This window comes from Eumetopias jubatus, unplaced genomic scaffold (assembly GCF_037043125.1).
Source record: "Eumetopias jubatus isolate StellerSeaLion01/CBP00866 unplaced genomic scaffold, mEumJub1_p1.0 scaffold_3, whole genome shotgun sequence".
NCBI classification, from domain to species: Eukaryota; Metazoa; Chordata; class Mammalia; order Carnivora; family Otariidae; genus Eumetopias; species Eumetopias jubatus.
In genome coordinates this window covers 181,074,910-181,102,795 of record NW_028274809.1, presented here as the reverse complement: position 1 = coordinate 181,102,795, position 27,886 = coordinate 181,074,910, and the positions used below count along the sequence as shown (strand labels likewise).

At 41.8% G+C, this 27,886-nt stretch overlaps 1 protein-coding gene across 2 annotated transcripts in view; it reads right to left on the bottom strand.

Annotated features, from left to right (window-relative positions):
- The window catches only part of MBNL2 (muscleblind like splicing regulator 2), a 154,174-nt gene that overhangs the window by 30,839 nt on the left and 95,449 nt on the right, over nucleotides 1–27,886 (bottom strand). For both annotated transcript variants that reach the window (XM_028112092.2, XM_028112093.2), the window contains exons 3-6: nucleotides 22,656–22,820; nucleotides 12,344–12,544; nucleotides 9,338–9,601; nucleotides 2,166–2,319 (exon numbers count right to left, since the gene is read on the bottom strand). In XM_028112092.2, the coding sequence (XP_027967893.1) occupies nucleotides 2,166–2,319; nucleotides 9,338–9,601; nucleotides 12,344–12,544; nucleotides 22,656–22,820 (784 nt within the window). The remainder of the gene's footprint in view (nucleotides 1–2,165; nucleotides 2,320–9,337; nucleotides 9,602–12,343; nucleotides 12,545–22,655; nucleotides 22,821–27,886) is intronic.

Below are 27,886 nucleotides of genomic sequence, written 5' to 3'. Positions count from 1 at the left end.
GAAACATTTGTAATTCACAGAATGAAGTGGGCTAGGACCCACTTTTGGGCTCCCAAAGTCTCACAACTGAGGGTTGCCGGACACTCTGGGACAGTTTTTAAAGAATCCAGCAGGGGGCGGAAGTGCACAACCACGGCAGCCCGTACAGCCTCCCGGTCCTCCATACAGTCATTTCATCAACTGGATCGGGTCATTGCATAAGGGATGTTATCCATTCCTGCTTTGGAAGACTTTAAATGGTTTCCAGGTGAAATATTTTAAAATAAGGATTCTTGCAGTGATTTAACAGAGCTGTCATGATTGGACTGAGGTATTAAATACGAGTTAGTGGCCTTCAGACTTTCACACGGCTTAGGTCCAAGGTTTCAAAGGCATTGCCAGGAAATGGTAGTGAAATTGTTACCCAGTCTCCAGAAACAGACTTGTCCTTTTATGTTCTAGCCCTCGGTACATTCCTCCCTAATTTTTTCTCTTAAGGTATCTAGTGACGAGGTCTATGAGACTCTTTTAAGGAAGTCATTTAAGACCTCGAGGTAAGTTTACCTACTAGAAATTATTTTATAAACATGTTATATCCAGGGGATTACAAATATGAGTCCTGCTATGCTAGCTACCCGCCCTGAGATGTCACTGGCTGAGGTTGTAACGGAACAGGAGGGAAACCCCCAGTAAGTAGTGATGTAGAGACTCACTCTACAGGTCTGTAAGTCTCCTTAAGAGAAGAGCAGAAGTGAAATATGAAAACTAAACACTAAGAACCGTTTTGCTGACATAATTTATGTTTACTATAATAAATATCATTAGCAGGTTGATCATTGTTTTTAAAGTGGAGCTTTTATACAAAGAATACCACAGAAAAACTCTACTCCCTCCCACGTTAATTCCTGATAGGCTACACGATTTAAAGAGATGGATAATAGACCCGAAAAGTCCAACCACGTGGATTAGGACCAACAAGCTCTTTGTGATAAAATTGTTGTTCATCTGTATTTACCTTCGAGTCACGCTCATGGGATGAAAATTTGGACTTCAAAACTAAGAACTGAATGGACAGTCTCCTCATGGAAGCCTAAGTCACTCTCTGGTTCTTTTTTTTTTTTTTTTTTGAATACTAGGAAATTTTATTTATTTTGAGGCTATCATCCCTGCTTCTAATGCAGACCAAGGAAGTCAAAACCATGATCCATTTAAGGTGACTCTGTGTGCGTACATGGTGTACATAGGTCTGTGGTCAGGGAAGTGGGTAAAAAATGGGGGAGGGTTGCCATGCATTACGCTTTTGTTTCTTCACTTCTATCTGATGTTTTATGTCTGCCAAGCTCTACGGGAGAACTCTGTGACTCCACGTGTGGAAGCTGGGTGGTGTCATGTCATGGGACTTTGGACTGGTCACAGGGACACTAGGGGCCGGCTCTCTGTGCCACCTTGGGAAGTCACCTCCCATTTAGGGGGCCTCAGTTTTGTCATCTGTAAAACAATCGCCTGCATGAGGAGATCACGAAGAATCCTCTAAGCTTCAGGATTCTGTGATTAACAGAATTCATCTCTTAGTGGAATGGTACAGTTAATGGACCTTCGCAGCTACTATTATCAGGCATTGGCTTAGAAACCGAGGGTAAGAGCTCTATTTGTGCACTTGGTGAAGTTGAGAAGGATGGCGAAAGAGAAGAGAATGAATGTAAAATATGAGTAGAGGACTGCTTTAATTTGAATAGCCTTTTTTTTTTTTTTTTTTTTTTTTAGTGCTCTGAATAGGAATAGAAAAAAAAAAGGTTAGTACTTACTGGAATTGCTATTTTTAGGTCATTCAGGGTTAAAGACAAATTTCAATTGTCACACATAAAAGGTCTCGTTGACATGAACAATTTTACACAGCGTGTGTAAGCACAAGAAACCAAAAGGCCTCACCGCTCTCTGCTTCTCACGGGTTCAGCCTGTCCCTCGACTCTACAGAATATTTGGCTTTAGAATCCTAGCAGCCTCTAGCTATCGTTCCAGGCAGAGGAGATACCGCTCGATAGCTGGGCCAAGGATGAGTCTCAGGCTCTACTGACTACACCTTTACAAGCAAACTAGATGCCACCGAACAGCTTAGAGGAAATGCGAAGAAAGCACATGACCGAAGGGCACGCGGACAAAGGACTCGGAACCGCCAGGGCACGCACCTGTTGGGATAAAGGCCGCATGCTGCTGCAGCTGCGCACTGGTGAGAGCCTGCTGGTAGTGCAAGACGCTGGGACTGAAGACCGTGTTGGCACCGTTGCTTTTTTCAAGGGCTTGTCTCTTTGGTAAAGGATGGAGAGCACCAGGGGGAAAGGCCTGTAAGTAAAGAATTGGATAGGACGTGTATAACTCAAAGTCACCACACCTCCAGGGTCCACAGAGATCATCAACTACAACATTCTTTTTCAAAATGACAGCTAAGGAGATGCCTCTGCCATGCACCTTAATTTAAACAGCGGCAATGTCGAATGAGTGAGAATTTGTTATTGAGAGCGAAAGCATGATTTCTGTAACCCAAAACGGTAGCATCTCAACTAAGGAAAAGAAAAACTATCAAGCAACACCAAAAAAAAAAAAAAAAAAAAAGTAAAGAAAAAAAATGGCTTCAGCTTTTAAAATGAGTTAAACTATTCTAAGGGGGGAAAGAAGCACGTGTGTTATTATTAATACCTATTCTCTTCGTTAACTAAACGGCAATTGCTTGGATTTTAAAGGTTAATAAGAATTATAAGGAGCATTTTCCGAGGCAAGTAATTTAAATTTGCTTCACTCTTTTGGAAAAGGTATTAAAATCTGTTAGGATTAATTTATTTCACATATTACATATGACAATGAGATGGCTAAACACCTTATTGAATTTTCTCCATTAATTAATAATAATGATTGTTTGCAACCGATTTTACAAGTAATACAAATCTCAGATGGTTCTCTGAAAAGCTACATGCAAAGCGAAAGGTGAAAGGTCAAAGTACCAGGTCTACAGATGCTTCGAGAGGTCGCTTCATTGCTTTGGCAGTCGACTGAGTCTTTTAATAACAGGCAGCGAGCACATGATGGCAGTGGGCCAATGGGATTCAAGCGAATTAACATACAGGTAAACAGCAAGCAGAGGTGCATCATGGGAACGGCATTGCATTGTGGATAGGTGAGAAGGAAAAAAATATTCTGAATGCAATATACAACGTACAAAACACTAGGCATGCACAACAACAAAAATGTTCTCTAAAGAAATGAATATTACACCTTAAATTAGTATCGAAGCAAAAATGCATCTACTATACCTTAGTTAAAAGCATATAAGAGAGTAAAATATAGATGTTTGAAATTCAGGAAAGTTAATTAAAACAGCAGCTTGCATACACACCATAAGCATTTTTTATATTGCTTCAGAAAAAAATGCAAAATTTTCAAGGGCCATAGGACTGAAGAACTTCTGATAAGTTAGTTTTCAAATGTAAAATAACAAATGCGCTAAGTATAAGATCCGAGTCAAAAAAAAAAATGAGATTCTCTTCAACTTTCATAAAAGTCATTTTTAATAAAGATCTAGCCTAACAAAATGAAGTGGCAAACTGAGACAAGAAATTCAGGCAAAAAAATATTCAAACACAAGATTATTGAGGCAAAACTGTTTGGGTTTGGATCTTAATTTTTTTGTCTGAATCGTGTGGATAATTGTCTCAATTCTTCTCTTCAGTCTGTTAGCGTGAATCTGGCAATGCGGGAGCAGGTTCCAAACTTAACAAGTTTTGAGTATGAATAGTAAGTTTCTCAAATTTCCCACTCTCGATCCGTTGTACTGCTTCTACCGACTAACTTATCATCCGTTCTGTTTTCCACTACATTTGAAATTATAATCCAATTTATCTCAGTCAACTTACCGGATTACGCTAAGAAAATACCCTTGGAAAACAGGTATTTCGTGTTCTCGGCTATCAGAATCATTTATACTTAATAATTCTGTGTGTACTTTTAGTTATAATCAGTGACCAACCCAATTAATGAGAAGTGGAACTCTCAGAACAACAGCTAAAAATAGCAAACAGCTAAAAAAAAAAATAGCAAAAGACTGCTTGAAATATTAGACGTAAAATAATATTTTTAACTTATAACCATACTTTGGGGCAGATAGTCTCATTTAAACAGCTGAAATAATAAAGATTGGCTGAATCTTCACCACAATGAAAAAATTTTCCTATTCCTTGATAATTGCTGTAAAAGATGGGAAAATTCTATGATGGAATTCTGTGAAAAAAAAAATCAAAGGAATAGCTCCAATGCAAATAAAAAATGAAATACCCCCTTTCTATGTGTAGCACAATAGGTAAATCCCTAAGGTTTGTGCAATCAACACAAAATGTGGTATTCTAAAGTTCTGAGTTGGAACTACGGCATTTGAAATAAGATGGGACAGTACTAAACTCTCAAAGTGGGGAACAATTAATGACATTTTCCTTTGCAAATCAAGGGCTTTTCGTCATCATCTAATGATTCAGGATCAAAAGTATAGAGAAGACAGGAGGTAAGGTAAAGAAGGTGGGGTAGGTAGAAATAAAGAGGGAGAAAGGATTGAAGGCAGAGAAGAGATTTAGAACAGCCAACAGAGAAATGTTTTGTAGGGCAGTCTTGAGAGAGGCCATCATATAATATGAAATCAATGTCCTGAGAGTAGGACTGCAACATTTTTAAAACCCAGAGAGCCCCACAGTAAGAAAGCTTCTTTGTACTGGATAGTCTTTCTGCAGATGTAAGTTCCCCATTGTGCAACTCCCATGACTCCATGTTCATTTAAAATCTTTGGTTGCTGTAGAGTTTCTAGATTGCTAAATAATGCATTTCTTTAAGCTTAAATGAATCTGTGCTAACTACATAAGGCTGCGTAGCCTGTTCTCCCAGAGTGCACTGAGAACACCAACCCGGAATCATTTGGCCTCAACCTTCCGGAACTCCGTTCTCGTCACTTTTCCAGCCCTTGGGAGTTCCAGAGCAAATCTACTGTTGGGTTGATTTTTGTCTGCTGTGCTAACTAGAAGAGTGACTATGTCTCCGAAGGCTGGTAGTTACGAACAAAATTTCGATTTAACAAAGCATCATTTAATGAAGTCTCCGAGTAGGAAAAGAAATATTAAATATTTCTCCCTGGGATAATCACCTGGAAGGTTAATATTCTTTTTTTCTGATCTTTGATTGATGAAACTTAATGTCCATAGAAATCAGAATAATCCAAGAATGTGAAGAGACAAAGCTCTCAACTGAGCTGGACAGCAACAGCATCTCCTTTTCTCCCACTGCAGGCTGTGGGTTATCTTTCCTAGACACATATGTTGGGTCTTTTCAAGGAAACGCTAAGGTTTTGGAGGGTTGAACATACCCATCAGTATCTTGCACACCTCATGCTCTGAAGCACATGTGTAGAGTGTATTTAAAAAAAATCTGTGTGGATTAATAATCATGTTACAATATGGTTTTGTAGTGCACAGATATTCTGATTGAGAGGATACATTTGGCATATGTTTAGCTACACTGAAAGGTCTTCAGGCTTAGACTAGACCCGAGAGATCACTGAGCCTGGTGGGTCTTGGGAGCTTCCTTAGGCACCTAAGCAGAGAAAGAGGTTCTCTTTAGTTGAGCCTCTACTCTGCGTCGGTCACTTGGCATCCATTCTCGCTGGCCTCATCGACATTTTGGGTCCCCTGCCCTCTCTGGGCCACCTGCAGGTTTGTGTACATCCAGCGGGTTTTCCTTTCCCTGGGTCAAAGAACAATCCAACCGCGAGTCAAGGCGTGCAAACCATGGGCCCATGGTGGGCATTCCGGGCAAAGACCAAATCTGAGAAGTCAGGACACCCTGACAACAATCATCAGAGCTGCCATTTTGAGGCGGAAGAAAGGGATGTGGACAAAAGGGTGGAATTCAAAATTCCTTTACATGTTTTCTTGGACAATTGAAACTTCTCTAGCTGAGGGCAGCTGGTCCTGTTTCCTTTTACAAAAAATAGGAATCTCTGTAGCCCCATTTTGAAGTGTGTGAAGAAAGACTGCTTGCTTGAAGATCAGATACCCTTTGTGTGAAAATTACCAAAGAGCAGTTCTGTCTGGCTTATTTTTGCATTAAAAAAAAAAAAATCTGGTGAGGACGATGCTCACGTTCTAAGACGTATTGTGAAAGAATCAGGCTCGAAAGGAAATAAATGTCTCCTTTTCTGGAATCAAAGCTTTAAGTGCGTTTTCAGGGTCTAATTAATCAAAAGAAAGGGAAATCCCTGGACAATAATACAAACTGCATTACCGAAATTCTTTGTGTTGGGATATGGAGCCCAGGTGAATGGAATACTAACATCTTCTGACTGCAGTCATCACTCCCATTTGTTCTTTTAAATAAGGAAATAAAATAAGAGGTTTTTTTCAGTGTATTGAGTAATCTTGCCGCTAGAGTAAGAATACTTTGACTTTATCCAACTGCATTGAGGCTGGTTCAAATGAGCCTCTCACTTCAACTAAAAAGACATGACAGATTCAATAATTTTCATGTCATTGTCAGAAAGAAGCTGGCTTTTGTTCTGAACCTATATTCCTTTGGGTTGTCTTTGACGATGTTGCAAGATCCCCTGAAATATCAGAACTCCAAATTTGGGCACAGTATGACAATCCCGGGAACTATGGTAACTAAATATACTGACATCCACTGCAATAACCTCCACGCACCTTGATGAGTATGATGTGCAAATTCGAGGAAGGGCACATGGCAGGCACGCAGAGGGGTACAGGCTTGGGCTTAAAATATCAGGTTGAGGAATGACGTGCTTGTGCCAATGGCCATTTCTCCTCTTCTCCCCATCACCCACCACTGACCTACACGGGCCGCGCTGTTCCTTCAGTGATTGAAGGATATATTGATTGTGGATGTTAGAACGGGTACTTCTCATAAACAAGCAGATACAATCAAGACTCAGAGAAATTCGGGGCTCAGCTCTCCGGTCACGATTAGTACCAGTGGTCTGTTGTATCAACAGGTATTTGAGGTATAGGGACTAATTTTTTTCATACCCCCAGAACCTCATCTCCTACCCCAGTGGCCAGAGATGGCTATTGTGACCCAGGCTGAGCCAATCACGGCATGCTATTACTCTAACCATGAGGACAACCCCCAGAATGACCTTTAACTGTTTTTTAGGGTTTTTTTCCCTAACCAGACCTGCTGTAGAAGACGCTGTTTTCTCTCTTGTCAAAAGACATAAGAATGTGTCCCCACAGGTGTCTAGACTCGTGGTCAGTGTTGCATTGGAGAACCTGGTCTTAGAAGATAGAGCTGATACGGCGAGAGAAGCAGGAAACAGAGAGGAAAAAAGCGAGAGAGAGATCTACCGGTTTTCCAAGTTTCTGGATCTGGGCGCCCCTAGTCTCTGTGTGACCTCTCCTCCCTTTGGAGGGCACCACATGAAGTCCAACTTTTTAATTTAAGCTACTTCAGTTGGGTTTTTGTCTCTTGCAGCCAGAGTCCTGACTAGCCTTGGGGATAACCTTGGTACCCAGTTACGATTTATAATGTCAGTGCAGTGGGAAAATGTGTGCTTTGTGCCTAACAATCAGCGTACCAGTTAGGATACATTGGGGCTGGCCTAAAATAATGATTACAGTGAAAACAGTTTTACTCCTTATAGGATGAGATGTTCACTACGAGGATGGTTAAGACAGATTCCACTTTGGAGAAATGTATAAAAGACTTCCTTGCTCGCTAAAAGAGTTCCTTTTTCATCAGCATTAAGTAACCGATTTACTCCTTTGTATTCTCATTACTGAATGTGGAACCCAGAACTTGCTATGTGTTCAAGACCTGCCCCTGCTCCGTTCCCAGTTACAATGTTTTGCAAACTGCTCTTTTACTAGAACAAAAAAGGGAGAATTTCTCTATATTGTAGTTAGAAGGTTGTGTTTTAAAGTGTATCTTTCATCTCTGAAGCCCTGTCTCTTCTAAGGAAGGACAGCCCACTGAGTCTTTCAGGCCCCACGGGACCCCATCATGCATTTCCATCATCATTGAGGAGCACTGTTGCCCTCACTTACTCAACTCTAAGCTCTTCGAGGGCAAGAAAACCTGCTTAATTTCTGGATGCTCCCCAGCGAGTGTCTGATGCATGGCCACTCTCATTACGTGTTCTGGATGAATCAGTGAATGAATGAATGAGTGAATGCAGAGTGTCTATCATATATTATAATAGGCTTCTGATAGGCTGGCGATCTCACCTTAAAACAAATTAATTAGCAATTTCTACAACCTAGTGCGATGGTTCTCAAGCTGTGCTGCAGTAGGAATCCCAGGCGAGTTTTCACAAAAGGCCACCGCCCAGGCCACACCCAGACCAATAAAATAAAAAAAACTCTGGGGGAAGGGGCTGATGTTGGAACCTTTCAAGACCCTTCAGGTAATTCCAAAATATTGCAGAGTTTGAGAACCAGGGTTCCAGGCAGGGGCTTGTCAACTGTTAATGCGCATACAAAACACCTGAGGATATTTTAAAATTAGAATTCCGATCCCAAAGGTCTGGGGTGGGGCCTGAGACTCCGGAGCTGTAACAGACCCCCCAGGGATGAGGAGGAAGAAGAAGGGGGGGGCAGGAGGAGGAAGAGGGGGAAAGGGGGGAGTAGAGGAGAAGAATGGGAAGAAGAGAAGGAGGGAGAGGCGGCGGCGGCAGCGGCGGCCGCTCTCTAAGGGACGTTACAGTGACTCAGGGACTCCGGGCTGGGTTACAGTCACCCCCCCCCACCCTTTTTTAAAGCACCAGTCAGTACAGCTCCATTTTCATCTGTTTCAGGACACAGTTTCCTTCAGGGGGAGGAACTCTGAAGGCAAAGGGGGAAACGGGGGGGGGGGGGGAAGCCCGTCCCTGAAGGTCACCTGTTGCGGGCCTCTGGGCTCCGGGGCTGCGCTGCGAAGCGCCGCTGCCCGGGGCCCCGCGGCCTTTCCGTCGCCGGAGCCGCGGGCGCCCCCCCCCCCCGACCGGTGGCCCCAGGCCGCGGAGCCCACCCGGAGGAGGAGGAGGAGGAGGTCGGGCCGGGCTGGCCGCAGGGGCGGGGGCGCTGGCGGCTCGCCGGGGCTTCCCTGCGCCTGAGGGATTTACTTATTGTGCTGAAGAAGGGAAGGAGGGGGAAACCAAACCAAAACAAAACGGGGAAAACAACAACAGAACTTAGGCAGCGGAGCAGCAGGGATGGCAGCCTTCCCTAGTTCCCGCCTTGGGGGAGCGCGGCGGGGGGGAGCGTCGGGATCCCGCGGGACGCCCCGCGGCTCCCCGGCGCGGGCGGAGGAAGGTGCGCGGCGGGCGCGCCCCACTTACCATGACTGTGGCCGCGGCCGCGGCTGCCTGGGCGGCCACCGCCGCTTGGTTGGCTTGGTGCTGCGCAGCTTTGATTTTGGCCTGCAAGTGTGCAGGAGGGTGAAAATATTTGCATTTCTCCCTCATGCAACGCCCCTTTATGTAATCCATACAAACGGTTACGGTGTTGTCGTTTGTGTCGATCATGGTGCTGTCTGCGGGGTGTGCAAAGCGGCAGTCGGTCTCCCCCCGAGCACAGTTTCCTCGCTGGAACTCCCTGCATACCTAGGACACAGGGGGCAAGAGCGGACGATGCAGAAGGAAGCCTGATGGCCGCCGGCGACCACCTCCGCCAGCGCAGCCATTTATGTCCAAAAAAAAAAAAAAATTATTAAAGGAATACATGCTTTTTCCTCTATTTTAATGGTGGCTTTTGTGACATTCCGATAAAAATTTGATTGTCCAGAACTCAACCAGGGTCCCTGACAAACTAATCTGAGTTCTGCTTCGCCCTCTTTTCTGGAGTGAGACTCTGTATTGAGAAAATAAGGCAAAAGTCTGCAGTTGGGCTAACATCACGAAAATCAACAAAGCCTCCCTTTATCTCTGGGTAGTGTGCTTATCTTGGTCTCTACTTTATATGTAATAATTAGGACACAATATATGTGTATATGTAGTATAGAATTTGGACATCTATATCCATATCCAAATCTTCTCCTGCCCTGACCACTCTGGGATGCCCTAAGTTTTCTGCATGGAGGGACAGTTGCATCACAGACCAAGCCCCCAGGGCATAGCGGTAACAATTCCAGAAAGAATTGGGGGAAACAGATTTGTTCCTCCTCTGAGGATGGGAAGTGGGTGGGGTGAATCTGAATACTCCTGTTTCCCCCTAGGTCTCCCCTGCTCTACAAAGATAACTTAACACTTATAATCCTAAGTCAGAACTACTGTATCTAAGATGTTGAAACTTGCACTTAAGGTCACTCTGTTATTATTTTTGACAGCACAGACAGAAAGAAAAGGTAAAAAGGAGAGAAATAAGTGGAGGGAAGTAGGAATAGAGTTTGAAGTGCTGATGTGTTACCGTTGTTTTTTTAGTCCTTAATCCTTAGTTATCCTGAAGTCTCAAGTAACTAGAATGCTCCATCCTCTAAGAATTCCGGTGGATCAAAAGTTTACCATGTAAAGAGAGTTTTCTTTAGAATTTAAGAGTATTCTTAATTCTGCTCTGAAGACTAGTTCTTAAAATAAGATGACATAAATAATAAATGGACATAATACTTATAAAATATCATTAGCAGGGTAGAATTAATAGTAAAATTGTAAATTATTTTCCTTTTAGGCTCTAGTTCCAAAGTCAGTACAACTGAAGTGGTGGTTGGCATCTCGACCATCAGTGACGTCACATGAAGGGTCACTGACGTGACAGTCAAGCCCTGTGAAAGTCAAAGGGGCTTGCAAAATACAGTTTCACTGACCAGTGGCCAAGAGGGCTTGAAGGACAAATAGGTAAGTCACAAAATTGCTCATTCTTTCCTCCTGTTTTGGATATAAGCCAATATTCCATCTTTAGTTCATAAAATGTACAAAATAAAAATTTCTCAGGTGTTCCCATCAATGCTGAGTCAGCCTTCATCTCTAAATGCAATCCTCGGGTCTGAGCCTGCGTCCCAGGTGCATACCGGCCACCGAGCGTTTACCAAGGGTCTCTCTGTGTGGCCGACTTCATTCCTGATTTGAAATGAACTGCAAGCTGCCCTGCTAAAGTCACTGTAAATTATTTTTCAATGTCTTTGTCTAACTAGTCCTGTTGGGGAGGACGATTTTTTTCCCAAGTCAGCTGATTTAATTTGTTTTCTAAACCACACTCACCAACTGAACACTAAAGCTCCATCGGTCCAGCAGGTGGAGCCCCAAACGCTTTTGCAGACCATGAAAGGTCTGTTCTGTATTCACAGGGGCAGGCTAGATCAAAACAGTAGTGTTGGGAACTATATATAGTTTTTTCATTTTGGGATCCATAAACTCCAGATTGAAGCTGATATTAGGCAGCCACACTTTACCGCCCTCAAGATTTATCTGGTAAATATTTTTTTAAAATTTTTATTGGGTAAATATTTAAACAAATGCACATTGAAAGAACTTTCTCCAATCATCCAACATAAAGCACAGTGTACATCCTAACCATACATACATCACCTAACAACTTTAATGGGTACTGGAATTAAAGGAGCTCATTGAAAAATCTATCAGAATCTTTACCTACCTGTATCAAATGCTCTATTAAATATCACAGGATATAGTAGTTAAGATAAATCCTCTAACTCTGATTAAAGAAAATACTGGCTTGACTCATGACTTAAGAATTATGTTCTATAAATATATGAACTTGTTTTCTTGACTTTTATAGAACACTTGAATTTAAGTTAAAGAAAATATCTCAATCGATAACAAATTTGCCCAGCTTCCAGTTCCCCTATTTACCAATAATACAACCAGGGCTGATATTCGGGAACATACCAATATAATCATATTAGTTCTTAAAATATTGAAATATGATCATACCAAGTGGTCAACAGTCATAGTTCTACTTACTCCTACGCCTGTGCCCAAGTGTCCCCCATTGCCCTGACTGCTGGGCCTCTGACTTGCCCATTCTCAGACCTTTCCAGGATCCATCAGAGGTTAATGCCTAGCATCTGGAGGCCTTCTGGAGCCATTCGATGGCCTGCACAGTGACTGATTCATAGTTCTACTGGTTGTTAAATATTTTGCCCCTGAACACACATTCCCCACGGGTGAATTTTGTTTGTACTAAGCTAATTCTTTTCCTACAGACTAATTTCCTTTATACTCTGCCTTAAATTGAAACCATAGAATTACGAATACATGGTGCTTAGATGAATGTGTGTGTGTGCACGTGGCTGTTTTGCAAGACTGAATGAATATCTTCCAAGCGTTCACTTACATAGAAGTACCCTTCTACCACAAATGCATCTCGAATCACAGATATAATTGAAGTACCTCCAGTTTGTCAGTCCTGAGAAGTTTCTGAGTTGCAGTTGAGCCCGGGACAGTGACGGGCGGACTTCCGGGAACAATAACAGGTGTGGTGGGTAGAATTTCCGTTGGGACTAACCCAACTCCAGGGGTTACAGGTGCTAAGTAAGGAGCAAAGCTAATCGCCGTATTTGTCCCTATGGCGGGACCTACAGGAAAAGTGGGCTGTTAAAAGGAAGACAACACAGGACAAAGATTTCTTTAGAATAAAACTTTAAAAAAAAATCACCAGCAAGTGTCATTTGAGCAAAACTCACTCATCATAGATAAGACTCTTTGTGTCAGTTGCATAAATCAATATCTGAGAAAGTAAGTTCATTAAACTTCCCTGTTTTGTTTTGCTTAATAAAAATGAAATCCATATAGATCCTCTCTTCCTAAAACCAAACAAAAAACCATGGGAGAACATCGTAGAAACCTAATTACAGTGGACAGGTTAAACTTTTATTTCTATGAAGGCGTTCACAAGAAAAGAAAATAATAATTCTCACTACAATTGCTCATCATTCCAAACACTGTATGTTGGTAAGGGAGTAAAACCTGTGGAATGCTGACTCAAATTTCTCATTTCTCCTCCGTGGATCTCAAAAAGGAAATGAATAAAGAAAAACCTTGAATAGCGCCTGATTTTCCAGTTGATCAAGTTTGTACATTCACAAAAAGCGGGGATTATTTGGGGCTGTATTTGCTCAGACTCACCAGCATGTTCCCGCAGCCCATCACTAGCATGCAAGTACCCAGTGTTTGTAGGCAATGTTCATAGAGACCTGCTATTTCATGGTCCAGCTCAACCATGTTTAGATCTAACCTTCCCTTGAATGGAAGAGCATGAACTTTTCAGTTAGCCAATTTTTCAACCGGCCATTAAAATTTAGTTTGGTTTCCTAGGTCAAAATCAGAACAGCAGTGATAAAGGCATTCCGTACCTTATTTAAACTTCTCTATTACTACACTCCTTGTCCACAGACAGGAAGAAATATACTAAGGGGTTGAGGGGATGATTATTTTTAAAAGCCCCGCCTAAAAATAACGCCTCTCAGAAAGGAAATAATATAAGAGAACAAGAAACTTTGCCTCACTCTTCTAGAACCAATGTTAACAATTGAAGATGCTAAAATTTTTCTTAGAATAAATTTTACCCCGAATTGTACCCGAACGCTTTTTGTTGGTTGCTTGCTTTTTTAGTGATTGGATGACTTTTACCTTCTTTATTTTTAGGACCAGTTTGCAGATATTTGCAATCACGTGTTAATGTAATTTTCTAGTACCGAACCATGCCATTGGCCCTGTCACGCTATTTCGCTATTTATACATTGTTAGTAACATTCTTGTTTTCTATTTATGGCTCTGAATGAGTTGTTGAACATATGGGAAAAATAACAACCTATGTTTATTAAACAAATTTTTTGTTGACAGCAATAACGGAAAATCTCTCTTATGAATGCTCATGTTAGAAAACAGTGAAATACTGATAGTATGTGCAGGGAGTTCTCAGAGAGTCTGGAAGTCTTTACTGGAGTGGCTGGGGGCCACGAGAGGTGATTCTAATGGTCCGTGAATGCTGCCGTAGCCCTCCCACGAGGGGCTCTTAGATCTTTATGCCTCAGACATAAAATTCACTTTGGGACAGAGTTGCAACATGAGGTTTCAACATGGGAAATAGATGGCAGTTAGGAATTTTTTTCTCCAAAATTTTATATGTGTATGTTTTCCATTTTCAACCCATTTAAGCCATAATTACAGAAAGTTGTGGTTTTCAGGAACTATAGCTTTTATAAGTTAGCGCTCTTGAAAGAAAGCCAAGTGATTTGAATGGTATGACTTATATAATGTTAGAATTAAAAAAAAAAAATCCACCCTGAAATGTCACAAATCACAACAGATCAGTGATTCAAAAAACTAGCTATATCATAAATGCCTGTGGGGAATTTCTTAAATAGAGATGTGGCCAGACTCAATAGGTCTATGCAGGGGCTCTGAAATTTGCATTTAAAAAAATTTACATGATCTGATGTGTGGCCCAGTTTGTGAAAATAAGTATTAAAACACTTGTACTAAATGTGTAATTTAACCCAGAGACCAATTATCAAAGTAAACACTGAAAGAAAAGAGCTCTCCCCTACACCCCCAGCCCTCTCTCCCATGGATCATCTGAAGTCAGGGTCAGTGTAGTGACATACAGACAGCTTGTACCTTGACTATCAATAGGATGTCAGAACCTCAAAACTCATTTCCTGAAACCTTTTCGCCTATCAGCAAATCTATTACAATTAGGAAGATCATGCTTTCCAAAATGTACGTTACTTGTTCATCTAATTTAATGATCTAAAATGGATGTTGCAGTTTGTTTTACTAATGAGAGCTCTAACAGGGCTCGGGGAGAGTATTACTTACAAATAAAAGCACAGGTTTTAGACCGAGAGCGATCTGAATTCAAATCCAGAGCTTTGCCGTTAACTTTTATCCTGGGCAGTGAGTTAACCTCGCCAGGGTTTAGTTTTCTCAGCAGCAGACGGGACATAAAACCTTAAGCTTAGCTTCAAGAGTTGGGCCAAATCAGGTATTATTTCTCCCCCCTTCCCATGGTCAGAACTCAGTAAATAACAGCTCTCATTGGTAGTGTAAAACCTGCAGTAATAAAATTTTTCCCCCAAATGGCCCATTGTGTCTAGAACAGGAATATAATCAGCATAGAAATGTGATTACAAAGGTATAAACTCTATTAATGATTATTAAATGATAGCAAATGTCTTCTCTTTTTTGAAATGTGGGCTGGGAAAATACATCCTTCCATGTGTAGCTGAAAGTTAAAAGTGTATAGGTCTTAGGAAGATAGATTCAATGAGATATTTTCTCTCTAATAGAGTGTTTTTCATTGAAGGTAATGAATAAAAAGTTAAGTTACGCTCATCTTCAGAGATGGGCACTCCTATTATTACTGTTGACAGTAATACCTTATGCCTCTGAAGGGTTCCCAGTGTTCAAACCGCTCTCCCACACCTTGTCTTCTTTAACCTTCTCAATATCCGTGAAGGACAAGGGTGGCCGTGAAAACTTACGGGTGAAAGCAATTTAGAGTATGGACCAAATGGATCATGCAAGGTCAATGCTGCTGAGACAGAGTCAGGGCAAAGCACCCGGGACTCCTGACTTCCCAGTCTGGGGCTATTTCCATTTCTCTGCACCCCCTAGATTTTGTTGGTAATTTCAGAAGAGGGCAAACCCCCCCGCTGTGCCGATGTCTTTGAGTGTAAGGCCAGAGTGCTGGTGAAGAGCTGTGTCCCACCATCAGCCAAGGCCTCCTCCAGATGGGAGAGGCGAGGCTGCTCCAAACAGCGCTCTGGAGAGCCACTGCCCCGGCACAGTGGGTCCCAGATCCCGACTGAAATTAAGCTCCACAGGTAGAGTCCAGGCTGACACCATGTCCTCGCGTCTGAATTCAGTTCTTAGCTGCAGCTAAGAAAAGAGAAGAGCAGCACCTGCGAATGATTCTGGTCCCCGGGGCCACACCAGCTCGCTCCTGGGAGCCTCGGCCCCGTGGTTTCTGTACAAGGCCTGCTGCCAGGCTGTCTGAGATGGGATCCACTGGGTCCTTGATCATCTCTCAGAACCAGCTGCAGCTAGAGAGGCCGGAGGACAAAGCTGTGGCGTCTTCTGGATGAAAATGGCTTCTGAAATGCTGGCCTTGCTATTTCTCATCTCTGGACTTCATTCCACATTCTTGTGTTTCTCTCTTCAGCTTCTCACAGGCTAGTCTTCTTTCTCAGTACATTATACCAGTAGATCCAGGTTCAAAGACCTCTCTGTCTCCCCCCACCCAGCCCCCACACATTCAGCACAGGTTCTTTGATATTTTGTAGTGGCAAGGAAGGATCAGCGCTGAGCTGTAATGACTAAGTGGCCTGAGGTATTTTATGGCTCTAAAATTTAGTCAGTTGACTTTTTAAAACAGGAGCGTGAGAGTTCATACATTTAGAAAGCTTTGACTTCAAAGGGTAGGTATTCGGCATTCAAACTGAAAGGCTTAAAACATGGCATCCCTTAAGCCTCCTCTCTTTACTTCCAGAAGCATCTCTGGAAGGCAGAATACTCAATGCAAGACCTTGTCCCTGAGGACTGGGTTGTATAGGCTCTTAAATCTCTATCCTACTAAAGGCTACCCACCCCCACTTCTTTTTCTTTCTTTTTTTTTTTTAAATTGAGGTATAACTGACATGCAACATTATATTAGTTTCAGGTGTAGGATGTAATGATCGATATTTGTACATATTGTGAAATGATAGCCACAGTAAGTCATTACCATCCATCACCATATGAAGGTACAGAATTTGCCTTCTTGTGATGAGAACATCTACGATTTACTCTCTTAGCAACTTTCAACTATGCAATACAGTATTCTTAACTGTAGTCTCCATGCTGAATATTACCTCCTCATGAATTACTTTTTTTTAATAACTGGAAGATTGTACCTTATGACCCCCATACCCATTTTGCCAGCCCCCTTGCCCTGCCTCTGGCAACCACCAATTTTTCTGTCTCTATGAGTTTGTTTGTTTGTTTGTTTTCCCAGATTCTATGTATAAGTGAGATCATATAGTACTTGTTTTTTCTATCTGACTTATTTCACTTAATATAATGCCCTCACGGTCCATTCACGTTGTTGCAGATGACAAGATTTCCTTTTTCAAAATGGCTGAATGATATTTCATTGTATATATACACCACAACTTCTTTATCCATTCATCCATTGACAGACACTCGGGTTGTTTCCGTATCTTGGCTACTGTAAATAATGCTGCAACAAACATAGGGGTGCAGATATTTTTTCAAGTTAGTGTTTTCATTTTCTTTGGATAAATACCCAGAAGTGGAATTGATGGATCATATGGTAGTTCTATTTTTAATTCTTGAGAAACCTCTATGCTGTTTTCCACAGTGACTACACCAATTTACATTCCCAATGCAATGGATTTCCTTTTCTCCACCTCCTGGCCATACCTGTTACCTCTTATCTTTTTGATAACACCATTCTAACAGATGTAAGGGGATATCTTTTTTTTTTTTTAAAGGCTTATTTATCTGAGAGAGAGAGAGCATGTGTGTTCGTATGCACGAGTCAGGGGAGGAGTAGAGGGAGAGAATCTTCAAGCAGACTCCCCACCGAGCACAGAGCCCAACACAGGGCTCCATGTCACGACCCTGACATCATGACCTGAGCCGAAAACCAAGAGTCTGATGCTTAACTGACTGAGCTACCCGGGTGCCCCGATGTGAGCTGATATCTTACAGTGATCTTTATTTGCATTTCCCTGACGATGAGTACCGTTGAGCAGCTTTTCATGTACCTGTTGGCCATCTGTATGTCTTCTTTGGAAAAATGTCTATTCAGATCTTGGCAGAGGATTTTGTTTGTTTGCTATTCTATTGTATGAATTCTTACTGTATTTTTGGATGTTAACTCCTTATCAGATATATGATTTGCAAGTATTTTCTCCCATTCCATACACTGCCTTTTCATTTTGCTGATGGTTTCTTTTGCTGGGCAGAAACTTTTTAGTTTGAAGCAGTCCCACTTGTTGATTTTTGCTTTTGTTGACTTTGCTTTTGTTATCAAACCCCGAAAATCATCACCAAGACTGATGTCAACACCTATGTTTTTGTTTTTGTTTTTGTTTTTAGGAAAGGAGTTTAATGGTTTCAGATCTTACACTCAAGTCTTTAATCCATTTTGAGTTAATTTTTGTGCATGGCGTAAGATAGTGGTCCAGTTTTCTTCTTTTGCATGTAGCTGCTCAGTTTTCCTTGCACTATTCACTGAAGAGGCTTTTCTCATTATATATTCTTGGCTCCTTTATTGTAAATCAATTGACTATATGTGAGTGAGTTTGTTTCTGGGCTCTCTATTCTGTTATATTGATCTACGTGTCTGTTTTTATGCCAATATTATACAGTTTTGATTACTACAGCTTTGTAATATAGTTTGAAATCAGACAGCATGATGCCTCCAGCTTTGTTCTTCTTTCCCAAGATTTCTTTGGCTATTCAGGGTCTTTTTGATTCCATACAAATTTTATGATTATTTGTTCTAGTTCTGTGAAAAAACCCATTGGAATTTTGATAGGGATTATGTGAATCTGTAAATCACTTAGGGTAGTATGGCTATTTTGACAACATTAATCCTTCTAATCCATAAGCATGGAATATCTTTCCACTTAGTTCTGTCTTCTTCAATTTTTGTCATCAATATCTTATAATTTTCAGTGTATGAGGCCTTTTACCTCCTTGGTTCAATCTATTCCTAGGTATTTTATTCTTTTTGATGAAGTTGTAAATGGGATTTTTTTTCTTAATTTTTCTGACAGTTCATTATTAGTGTATAGAAACATGACAGATTTCTGTGTATTGATTTTGTACCCTGCAATATTACTAAACCCGTTTATTAGTTTTAACCACCCACTTCTTTATCTTGAGTGTACACACAAAGGCTGTGCGTTGGATGGGGGGTGCAGTGTGTGAGGAAGGAAAGGAAAAAAAGAATTACTGTTATATCCTATTAGGAATTAGGGAGAAAAAAACTGCCAGGAGGAAAAACTGAAGGGGACTTTTAAAAATACGGTGAATTTGAGACAGAAGCATTGTAAGAGGAAAGAATGGTGTTTTGTGTTTTCATTCACTGAGTAAGTATTTTTTGGTACGGACATTGTACCAGGCCACTGTGTGCATACTTATTGAACTTAAACCCTAATGGGAAAGAACAAACAAAATTACAGTTTATTTTTATGGATAAGCAGAAATGAGGAGGCCTCATTGGTAGTGATGGCGATTGGTGGTGGGTCACAGGGGATGGTTACAGAGTGCTTCTGGACAAGATGAGGTTAACATGTGAAGAGCAGCAGGATACTTCCAGCAAGAGCAAAGGCCATGGGGCAAGCAAGAGTTTTGTGTGTTCACAGAACTAAAAGTTCAGTTTGGTTCCAGTGAATACAGAAATAGTGGCCCCTGATGAGTGGGTGAGCTGGTGGGGACCAGACCACGGATGACATTCTAGAGTACAGTCATGGTTAATGTTTAGGTTTTGTCTCTAATGAAATGGGAGAGCGCTGATGGGTTTTAAGTAAGGGAGTGATATGATGCCTTTATGTGTTACAAATATTCCTCTGGTTGCTGCACGCAGAATATACTGGAATAAAGCAAGAGTGGAAACTGACAGATTAGAAAGGAAATATTTGAATGAAAGATTGATGGAGGCTCAGATGCGGGTTTAGGGAGGGAGAGAAGGAAACAGACTGGAAAGCAGATATGATAGCACTTGCTGATGAACTGGATGTGAGAGAATCTGCTTAATTTTGGTTTTGAAACTGCTGGTTGCGTTTACTGAAATGGGAACATTCGGGCTTGAACATGTCAGGTTCCTGTGAGCAATTTAAAGATGAGTACAGTAGGAAGTTAGATATGCAAACTCGGGGCTCCGAGGAGAGGACTGGAAACATATACTGGGGAGTTCTCAGCTTACAGATGATTTACAGCCATGGGAATGGATGAGATCATGAAGGAAATGTCCAGTGCCAGGAATCTCCATGTACAGCAGTCTCCACATTTAGTAGAGGAACACAATGGGCAACATCTCCAGCCTTTTCCCTGGGAGGAAGACAGATTAGAGAGGAAAGGAGCATTCCGCAAAGGAGAGGTTGATTACGTGGGTTGAATATGGCTAAGAGCTCAGACGAACACAGTGAAGGCAAAAGAGACCACTGGTTTAGCAATACAGAGGTCACTGGTGAGATAATCAAGGGACCAGGTTTAGGGTGGGTGGAAGTTAGGAGGGAGTGGAGAAATATCCGTAGTACTTTAGAGAAGGGTAGCCTAGCAGGAAACCTAAAAATGGAGTGGTACCTGCTACTCTGTGTTTATCAGTGTGTTTGTCTTAAGCAACTCCCACGTGTTATTATTTCTTGTGGCCAGTCTGACAAACTGCCATAAGCTTGGCAATTTTATCCTTGCATTTTTCTGAAGGCCAGAAGCCTGAAATCCGTTTCACTGGGACCAAATCAAGGTATTGGCATTTCATGCTCCCTCCGGAGGCTCCAGGGAAGAATCTGTTCCTCTTCTCTTCTGTCTTCTGGTGGCTGTTGGCATTCTCTGGTTTCTGGCCCCGCCACCTGTCTCTGCCTCTACGGGCACATTGTCCTTCTCCTCTTCCATATGTGCCCACTCTCCCCCCACCTCTCTCTCATAAGGCTCCTTGTGACTGCATTTAATCCAGGAGCACTGTCCCATCTCAAGGTGCCCAACTTCCCATAGCTGCCAAGACCTGGTTTCCTTATAAGGTGACATTGACACGTTCCCTGTGCCTTTCAGGGCTGTTATTTGGCCCGCTATACTGTACTAGGTCACTAATTCATTCCTGAGACTCTGAAGTCATTTGTTTGTAGAGTTGATGATTTTTAAGTCCATCACACTTCTTATTCTGGGATTTCTTGGGATTTAAAACATCTATTGAAATATTTAGAGGTACAATTCCTTTTTCATAGATGAACTGTGGTTATTAACTTCTAATTAATATTTGAGACACTACATAAATATAACTTCCAAAAAGAAGTTCAACTAATGCTTAACAACGGGAATGGACTTTTCTTATTAACACTGCCATTATTAAGTATGAGGGTCAATCCTTATGGATTCTAAATAAATAAGTGATTGATTAAAATGAGTGAGACAGACACATAATGCCGTGTTACTATGTTGACCTTGGTGGTTCTAAATTTATTCCTACAGACATTATTTAATACGAATAACTAAATTACTTCAGCTGTAGGTATTTTAACAAAATAATTTATACGCGTACATCAGTCGAGAACCATAAATTATACATGTGTGTGGTTTTAAACAGATCTACTTAAATGCCTATATATGGTGTGAAACATATTCAGATCTCTGTCTATGCTCTCCTTACATCTAGGCTCCCCCCTACGCATCCTTTGGGATATACTTATTTGGGACCTCCTCCAAGCAGCATTTCCTGCCTCATTCAAAATCATAATTCCCTGTGCCTGAACCTTGCTTTGCCTGTCTCATGACTCTCTCTACTCCCAAAAGACTGTATCTCATTTACGTCGGAGCCTCCTGCACTTGGTACTTGTTTTTTCCTTTTTTTTTAAACTCTAGGCAGAGCTGGGTCCTGGCTACTTTGTGCCACCGTCCCTGAGCAGAAACCTGGAGACGAGCAGAACTGCTAACCATCTGCCCGGATTCTCTCCTTCTTCCGGCCGTTCCCACCCTCCCCATCTCATCACAAGTACATCTCAGGGGTAGCTATCCTTGTTAATTTAGCAGCTTTCAGTAACATAGACTTTTCACACAATAAAGACTAATTTTTAAACAATAGTCTTTTGTATATGTACTTCTTTATAAAAGCAAATTTTGCTCACTTTACTGGCTTTGTTCCTTTCAAAAAATTAGCTTGTTTTTGACAAATAATTCACCAATGTAAATGAAATCCCCTCAAGCCAAATGCATTCCTTTTCCCCAGGCCTTGTTCCTAAAACAATTCCCAGACCTTTAAGGAAGTACTTTCAAACACTGAAATCAGGGAGAAAATATGACACAATACGTATTCAAAGACTGAACTCCCTTGAGCATTTAATCTTGTGGCCCTGGTCACAGCCGCCACACCTTTGGCGGGCCTCAGAGAGAGGGTGGGCGTGGGTGGCTCAGGCAGCCTTCTCTGGGGATGCTGTGGGGCTCCCGGGGGAGCTGACTGCGGAGAGCGCCCCGCTCAAGATGTCTTGAGCTCCAGTGTCAGCCCCACTTGCTTATTAGCTGCGTGACATTGGGTAAATCACTTAACTTCTCTGGTCTCTCACTTCGCTCACCCTATAAAACGATGCCAATGAACGAAACTGTCTATCTGCTAGGTTGCTAACAATATGATAGGCATCGACACCTCCTCTTTACATGGATCATCACTTCACACTCTACATGAAAATGTTGAACTCTTTCCATTCTAAGATGGTTCCAATGCGGAGTTTACCGGTGAGCAAGAGTTGGAGGGACACAGATTTCCCAGATACCGCTTACTGCGCCTACTGCGTCCACACACATTTTTTCTATTTAAATAATTTCAAAAACCCTATTTTCAGCACCCATTTAGCTTCAAAGCTATTCGCTTTAATTGTAGCCAGAGACAAAGTAGGGGGGAGGCCATTTTAGGTCAATGTGGCACTGCCTGTACCAACACTTTAATCATCAAGCCCATTATTAGACGCGATGTACTCACCACTGGATGAAGTGGGGTTCCTGGAAACATAAATTGCATCTGCTGGGCAAGCATCGCGGCAGCAGTTTTTTGCTGGATCAAATTGTTCCTCCCATTAATTTCTAGCTGAGTTTTTAAATGTGTTGGAGGATGAAGATACTTGCAGTTCTCTCTTGAACAACGGCCCTGTAAAACGAATGTTTGGTTTTAGGACTGTTAGGAGTAGCTGTCATCTACTGTCAACCATTTCACAGTTGCTCCGTGTATACAAACGTAAGGATCCCGTGCGTGCGTGCGTGCGTGCAAGTGCGTGCGTGCAAGTGCGCCCTCATGCTGGAACGTACAACAGACTTGAATCAGGCATTAGATGATTATCAACCTTGCTCAAACCTGTTCAGCAGAGAAGCTTCCTGAGATTTTTTTGCAGTTGTTCTTTCTAATGGATTTCAACTCTGACAACAGACTCTAAAGAAACCTGAGTGCTAGGAGTAAAGGCAGACCCTTCTAGCCGGTGTGGAAGGCAACCAGAGGAGCATTTTTTATGGGGACTTATCAAAAGGGCTCTTTGAACTTGCTCTGTGTTGGTTTGTGCATGCTGGGGTGATGATCAAATATGAATGATGACGTGCCGAATTTGTGCAGGGGGGACACTAATAAGAACTTCTTGAAATGCATGTTCCAGATTGGCTAAAGATACCCCTGGTCCAAATCATTGAAGAAGAGGCAATGGTCCTGTAGGAGTGGATATTTCTTAGTAATAGATGCATTAGTGAAAATTCCAGGCATAAACTCAGATAATTACCTGCAGCTAATTAGTCTGGTACACAAAAGCTGTTATTCCATGTCCCTGCCCCACTCCCATGACAGTTGTATCAAATTTAATGTCACGATATGACACAGTGAAGAGTGTTTATGGCTAAAGTAATATTTTGACGTTAAAGTCGGCACAGTGAAAAAAAATTAATTAGGTGACAGGTGTGCATAAACCCAGTCTCGAAGAATAGTTGCAAATGGAGTGCTCATACCGAATTCCCAAGTTTTCAAAATTACCAATTGAGAGAATCATGTCGATGTGTGAATTATGCAATTCCTGGAGAAAGAAGAGCAGACTGTGCTAACCAGTGTTAGTATTATCATTCCCTGAAGAATTAGTCTATTTGCAACCAAGAAAAGAGAATATGGGGTTGTTTACCAGATATAAAAATAATTTTAAATGGCAAGCATAGTGGATCTGGGGAGACAAATTTGTTTATAGTCATCCTAATTCTAAACATCTGGAGTTCTCCCTCTGTTTCCCGCTAATTTCAGCTGCACTTTTGACAGTGTAGGCCCCTCTCCAGCGTGAACCTTCCGCCGCCGCGGTGGAGGAGGGCAGATGTCAGTGGCAGGCTTGGTCCTTGTGGTCTGCGCTCATCAACTGATGCTGTCCGGAGGCTCTACCGTTAGCATTAGAGGTCGTGTCACCCTCCGCAGGTAGGACACAGGCAGGTACTGGGAACATCCAAAGGAATTGGTCCCATTTCTGTTAATAAAATTCTGTAACAATGGTTACAGGTCAGTATGTCTTCTTAGTCTCAAGCTCATAGTTTGAATGTGTCCTGCAGCTTCCTAAGTGTGAAACAGCCATCCCGGGGCAACCACTGGAAGGTCTGTTATAAAGACACAGGTAAACTGGAACCACAGTGAAAAATAATCTAAATCCAAAAGGCCTAGGAATCTCTCTCTTTCTCTCTCCATCTACTTGTCTCTGCAGTTTTGGGGAGATAGTTTTTATCCTAACTTTCCTTTGCTCTTTGTTTTGTGATGTTCTCCCTTGACAATTGCTGAGTTTGCCAAAATCAAATCTCCAAGAAGCATGCGTATTGGGTCAGCTCCTACAACACAGGTGTGTGACCAGTCTCTGGATTGGGTGTGTGTAGGCCAAGTGCCCAAATATACTCTTATCATCTATGATGGGAGGTGGTTCATGGGATACAAGACGTAGCTATGGACCATCAGCCGGGGTGGGAGAGGATTAAACAGAATGACATTTCTCGTACAGAAAATATGCACCCCAGACTTCACTCTGACAACCTCAACCCACCCCCTCTTTAGGAACCATCACTTCACCTGGAGGCTGACACCCAGAAAGGCTCAGGTGTACAAGATAACCGTATAGGCCTGTGTGCACAAACATACAGCTGGTCCTAATGAGGGGATTGGGGAAGGAGAGTTCCATACAATGGTGATGGAATCTGTGAAATGTCCACACTTCTACCAGTTTGGTTCTTCATTTTTGCTCATTCATATAACCATCCCTTTGATTCACTAGTCTTCTAATGTAATCCTTTGTAGCTACATGTAAAAATTTCGATTAGGCTAGAAAAATATGGTTTTCTTGTAAATGCTATTATCTTTTGATACAATTGGGACACTTAAGGAACTGTATAAACTATTTTCAGCCAAGAGAACATGATTTACAGCATTGAATTAGTAATTTATTGATGGAACCTTCTTTTTCATGAGAATTAATGCAATTTCCTAGTGTCCTTACTTACACACTTGGAATAAGGCATATTATTGATCACCCACGTGCCAGACAATCTATACATGGCTATCTCATTTTCCCCTTACAACAGCTATAAGGGTACCATCTTACAAAACAGCAAATGGGCTCAGAGATATTAAGGAACTTTTCCAAGGTCATATAATCGGTAAGTGGTAGAGCTAGATTCTAAATTCATGTCGACCTGACTCAATTACATTACTACACCAAGCTATTTATTAGCAATAATTAAAATCTAGGAAAGATAAAAATCTAGTGCTATCCTTGATAAGATAATATGGGTGCATATATATTATATAATAATAGGGATGCGTAACACAATTTAAAATATAGTAAAATATATATGAGAAATAGGGAATGGAAAAAGATTATTTGCCTGGGTCTATCCCTCTGTAGGGGAATGGAGAAATGGTTAAGCTCACAGGCTCTGGAGGCAGACTCCTGGGCACATAACTTGGTTCTGCTCTTTCCTACCTGTGTAACTTTGAGCAAACTACTTGAATTTCTTGTGCATCAGATTTTTTTTTTTTTTTTTTTTTATCTGTACAACAGAAACCATGAATTGTGTTTTCTCTAAGGGCTGTTGTGGGATTCCGTGAATTAATACATGAACAAAGTTTAGAGGTACATACGCCTGGTACATAGTAAGCACTGAGTAAATGTTGTTAATATTACCAAAGAAGGAGAAAATATTTGTATATGATATTTTGTTTACAGGATGTGCAGATCACAGATTTAGTTGCATTTTATGGCTTTTTGGTTCTTCCGTAGGCAGAGTTTTACTTTAAAACATGATGGAAGCTACTTAATTATGCTTAGTCAAGTATCTTATGTTTAAAATTATTTTCAGGTCTCTGGAGTATTTCTGCAAGTATGCATATTTAAAGAAACAGACCTGGGGCGCCTGAGTGGCTCAGGTCATGATCTCAGGGTCCTGGGATCGAGCCCCGTGTCGGGCTCCCTGCTCAGCGGGGAGTCTGCTTGATCCTCTCCCTCGGCCCCTGCCCCCCAGCTCGTGCTCTTGCTCTCTCACTCTCTCTCTCAAATAAAAAAAATAAAATCTTAAAAAATAATGAAAAATAAATAAACAGCCCTGCACCATAGTTCAATCTAGTATTAATATTGTGAAGTATATTGCACCATGGATGTCTGAGGCATACTAATTCAAGAACTGGGAAAATCTAGGCAGAGTTTTAGTAAAGGATCCTCCAGGATTCTAAAATCCTAAAGGAAAAGCAACTGTCAAAATATAACGAGCTATTTGACACAGTAAATAATTTGTAAGGAAGTTTTTGTGAAGGCGTAAGATTTGTCAGGATATGCATCATCACACAAAAACTGCTGATTATCACAGCAAGTTGTCATAACCAAAAGGGAGAGGGCAGTGTGCAGAAATGTACAACGTCTCTGTGTATCATCGTAAAACACAACAGCAGTGTCAAAAGTAGCGTCTCCCGATTTTAGTCCAAGAAATAAAGATAAAAATGTCTTGGAAAAGTCTTCCTGTGGCCTCTAGGATTGTTTTTTGTTTTATTTCAACTCTCCCTCCCTTTTAGTTCTTGGTTAAACGCTGTGTCTGGGGAAGTGAGAGAAGTAGGGTCTGGCCTCTAGAGAAGAGCACTGCATGGTTTCTGTGGGATGGGGATGGGAGGGTGCCATGTCCGAGTACATGTGGAGAGTCTTCTGGAAATGAAACACAGGAGCCCAGGCGAAGGCAGGCAGATGGGCCCATCCAAGGGGCCAATGTGGGACATCAGGCCTTCAGGTGCTTTGCTCACCCCTGGGGGTATGGAGACCACAAGTGGTCTGGACCACACTCACCATTGTCCTCGGTGTACTTTCAGGCTAGGAGACCTTACCACGTGTGTGTGCCAGGCATGGCACCATTTATCCAAATGACGACACAGATAAATGTATAGTTATAAATTGTGATATGTGTTCTGAGGAGAATGCTGAGAGAGCGTGGTGGGAGATGCTCAAAATTGAGACTGGTGGGTCAGGGAAGGACGCCGAAGAAGTGACATTTAAACTGGGACCCCAAAGGATAAGAAGGGACATGGCAAGGGAGTGAGTGGTGCGTGGGTGTGCGTGTGTGTGTTGAGGGAAGAGAACACAAAATGCGAACGAGAGGAACAGAATGTGCGAGGAGAATGTGCTAGGTGAATGTAACATCCGGGGACGTGCATGAAGTTTCCCGAGGCTGGAGTACAGAGGGAGTGCACGTCGGAGCAGGGGTGAGGAGACAGCAAACAGGAGCAGACTGGAGCCAGGGTGAGGGGTTTGAACTTCATTGCCACGGAGTTTTGAAGCAGGAGCAGAGCATCATTTTATGCTAACTACATGCAAAATTGTACCCTGGCTATTCGATTTCGTACTACTCTTATTTACTACTCTCTCTACTTTTATTATAGTTTGCGTTGTTTGGAGACCACTTATTTAAAAACAAAAGCAGAATTCTGTCAGCGTCTACATAGAATTTGTGCAGTTTATTCTACCATCAAAAATAATCTCTATTCCAGGAATTTTAGATTAGGGAGTATTGGTTAGAAGTAAAAATGGTAAGCCAAATTAAGTTTATTAAAGTAAGCGACCATGGAAGATTCAAATACAGAGGACCCAGGTCGATTCTCACCGGAATGTGGAAAGATGCTAAACTAGAATCTGTACTTGGCAGGACAACAGCTCGGAGTCATCAGAATTACGCGGC